Source organism: Orycteropus afer, unplaced genomic scaffold (genome assembly GCF_000298275.1).
Source record: "Orycteropus afer afer isolate SDZICR_OR568_19922 unplaced genomic scaffold, OryAfe1.0 scaffold00237, whole genome shotgun sequence".
Lineage (NCBI taxonomy): Eukaryota > Metazoa > Chordata > Mammalia > Tubulidentata > Orycteropodidae > Orycteropus > Orycteropus afer.
This window is the reverse complement of record NW_006921824.1, coordinates 1,945,098-1,948,417: the sequence shown is the minus strand read 5'-3', so window position 1 is coordinate 1,948,417 and position 3,320 is coordinate 1,945,098. Positions and strand designations below refer to the sequence as shown.

Here is a 3,320-nt window from a genome sequence, read left to right as displayed (position 1 = left end):
CGGGGCGGAGTCGGCAGGGATAACCTGGGCCGAGGCGGAACTGAGGGGTCCGGTCTTCTCACAACCTGACCTAAGACTCACCTGTGCGGAAGGTGGAGGCGGGGCCAGCGCAAGAACTCACCTGAGCTGGAGCGAAACCTGACTCGAGTGTAGCCCCGGACTCGCGGAGGGGGAGGCCCCAAGCAGCAGGCCCCACCCCAAGCGACCCTCGGTCCAGCGCTCCGTTCCACTCTGGCTGCCATGACCTGGAGAGCCGCGACGCGGGGCGCCCACCAGCCGGACAACACTGCGTTCACGCAGCAGCGCCTCCCCGCCTGGCAGCCGCTGCTGTCGGCCGGCATCGCGCTGCCGCTGTTCTTCTGCACGGGCCTGGCCTTCATCGGCCTCGGCCTGGGCCTCTACTACACCTCCAACGGCATCAAGGAGCTCGAGTACGACTACACGGGCAACCCGGGCACTGGCAATTGCTCGGTGTGCGCCGCGGTTGGCCAGGGCCGCGCGCCACCGCCCAGCTGCTCGTGCGCCTGGTACTTCTCGCTGCCGGAGCTCTTCCAGGGCCCCGTGTACCTGTACTATGAGCTCTCCAACTTCTACCAGAACAACCGGCGCTACAGCGTGTCCCGCGACAACGAGCAGCTGAGCGGCTGGCCGAGCGCGCTGCGCAACCCGGCCAACGAGTGCGCCCCCTACCAGCGCAGCGCCACCGGCCTGCCCATAGCGCCTTGCGGCGCTATCGCCAACAGCCTCTTCAACGATTCCTTCTCGCTGTGGCACCAACGCCGGCCCGGTGGGCCCTACGTCGAGGTGCCGCTCGACCGCACGGGCATCGCCTGGTGGACCGACTACCACGTCAAGTTCCGCAACCCGCCGCTGGTGAACGGCAGCCTGGCGCTGGCCTTTCAAGGCACCGCGCCCCCGCCCAACTGGCGCCGGCCGGTCTACGAGCTCAGCCCCGACCCCAACAACACGGGCTTCATTAACCAGGACTTCGTAGTGTGGATGCGCATCGCGGCGCTGCCCACGTTCCGCAAGCTGTACTCTCGGATCCGCCAGGGCAACTACTCGGCCGGCCTGCCTAGGGGCTCCTACTTCATCAACATCACCTACAACTACCCGGTGCGCGCCTTCGGCGGCCACAAGCGGATCATCTTAAGCAGCATCTCGTGGATGGGCGGCAAGAACCCCTTCCTGGGCATCGCCTATCTGGTGGTCGGCTCTCTCTGCATCCTCACCGGTTTTGTCATGCTGGTCGTCTTCATTCGCTACCAGGACCAGAACGACGAGGACGAGGACCAGGAGTGATCCCTGCTTTACGCCAACACTCTCTAGCAAGCTTCTTTTGGCTGCTTCCTCCCCTCTCACACGATTCCGACCTCGCCTCACTTTTCCACTTCTTGGGGATGAGGGGGCCAGGGAAAGGAATCCTGCGTAACTGGGGCTGGGTTGTTTGGACTACAGAGTAGAACATCCTTGCCCATTCCCCCATCATTAGATTCTTAAAGTCAGTAACATTTGAGAGCAGAAGGGAGGGTAGAAACTCCTAGTCAACTCGTTATCTGATGGAGATACTGGGCCTTAGAGATTCTAAATAACTCGTTCAAGATCAAGCAACAGGTTATTAGCTCCTGACTCTTGAGTCTAGAGCTTTTGCCACTGCGGTCCAGTGGTTTTCCCCCTCTATCTCTTTCTCTCTTTGGAGGGGTGTGTGGAATGAGACCCACAAAACCTTCAGAGGCATAGGGGAGAACATGGGGGTTAGGAGGCACCATCCCCAGAGACTCTGACGCATTACGGCTGAAATTCTTGACGCTGCCTTTTAATAAGCCTCTCTAACCAAACCCACTGCCATCTAGTCCCGACTCATAACGACCCCCATTAGGTTTCCAAGGCAGTAAATCTTTACTTCGAGGGCTGGTTTGAACAAATACCTTAAGTACTGCGCTATCAGAGCTCCTTAATAAGCTCTTCTGGGGGACAGGGGAAACACTGCCATCAAGTAGATGGCGACTCATAGCCACCACCCCCCCCTTTGAGTTTCTGAGGCAGTATGTCTGCGGAAGTAGATTGCCCAATATTCCTTCTCTGGAGCGGCTGGTGGGTTTGAACTGCCAGCCTCGTGATTAGCAGTCAAATGCCCTAGGCACTACACCTACAGAGCTCGCATAAGCTTCCGTGCAGAGTCTTATATTCCTTATAGCTTGGCAATCATTGTCCTGACCACGGAGCAAGTAGAATACTGGATGTTTCCTGGTTTCCTCGTGTCTGAAATTGAGTCTGAACCTGAGTCCAGGTTTAAAAAAAAAAAAAAAACAACCTATTACCATCCAGTAGATTCCGACTCAGCAACCATATAGGACAGAGTTCCATGGTGTCCTATGGAACCATAGGATTTCCTAGGCTTTAATCTTTATCAGAGGGGCTCTGGTGACGCTGTGGTTAAGGCATTGAGACTGCTAACCAAAAGTTCCACAGTTTGAACCTAGCAGCTTCTTGGTGAGAGAAAGATGAGGCAATCGGCTTCTCTAAAGATTACAGCCTTGGAAACCCTATGGGGGAGTTATACTCTGCTTTATAGGGTTACTAGGAGTTGGAATCAACTCTGTGGAGTGGGTTAGTTTGTTTGGTTGGTTTAATCTTTACCAGAGCAGATTGCCAGGTCTTCCACCTGAGGAGTGGCTGGTAGGTTTGAACTGCTTACCTTTTGGTTAACAACCCAGGGCTTAACCACTGCACCACCAGGACACTTTTCCTCGAACATGAAGCTCTAAATGATTTGTGGAATTAATGAAAAAAAGAAAAAAGCTGTCTCTATTAAATTAGTTGGCATACAGATTTGTAGGGCAGTTTGTATTAATTAATGTAATATTTGAGTTAATAAAAGAAAAAGAAAACTTTGCTAGGTACCAGAAACTTAAAATTCAGGGTATAGCTCTGAGGGAATGTTTTCACCTTAGAATCTGAGAGCTGGAAGGGATCTTAAAGGGAAGTCAGTCCTATCTGCACCTTCTGACTCCTGGCTCAGTCTTCTGTGTCATCATCTGATTATTATTATTATTTTAATGCTTAAACAGAAATGATTTCATTCATACTCGTTTCCTTGGATCAGAGAAAAAACTTTTTAATCATGTTGTCAAATGAAGGATGTTTGTTTCCAGTAATCATGTTTGAATGAATGCTAAGGAATGTAAAGTGTTATAGTAAACTGGAATCTTAAGAATTATTTTGAAACTTTAAGGTTAATTTTAAAATCTTGACTACTCTATAGTCATCCTAATATGTATAAAGTTACTGTAAGAAACAATAGAATATTTAAAAAATAA

At 51.9% G+C, this 3,320-nt stretch overlaps 1 protein-coding gene across 1 annotated transcript; it reads left to right on the top strand.

The window, feature by feature from the left end:
- Nucleotides 1–240: 240 nt before the first annotated feature.
- On the top strand, nt 241–1,302 carry TMEM30B (transmembrane protein 30B). Its single transcript, XM_007949085.2, has one exon. The coding sequence runs from the start codon at nt 241–243 to the stop codon at nt 1,300–1,302; it is 1,062 nt and encodes a 353-aa protein (XP_007947276.1).
- Nucleotides 1,303–3,320: the final 2,018 nt, after the last annotated feature.

Coding starts and splice junctions, on each gene's coding strand:
- TMEM30B (XM_007949085.2), top strand. CDS start 241: ATGACCTGGAGAGCCGCGACGCGGGGCGCCCACCAGCCGGACAACACT.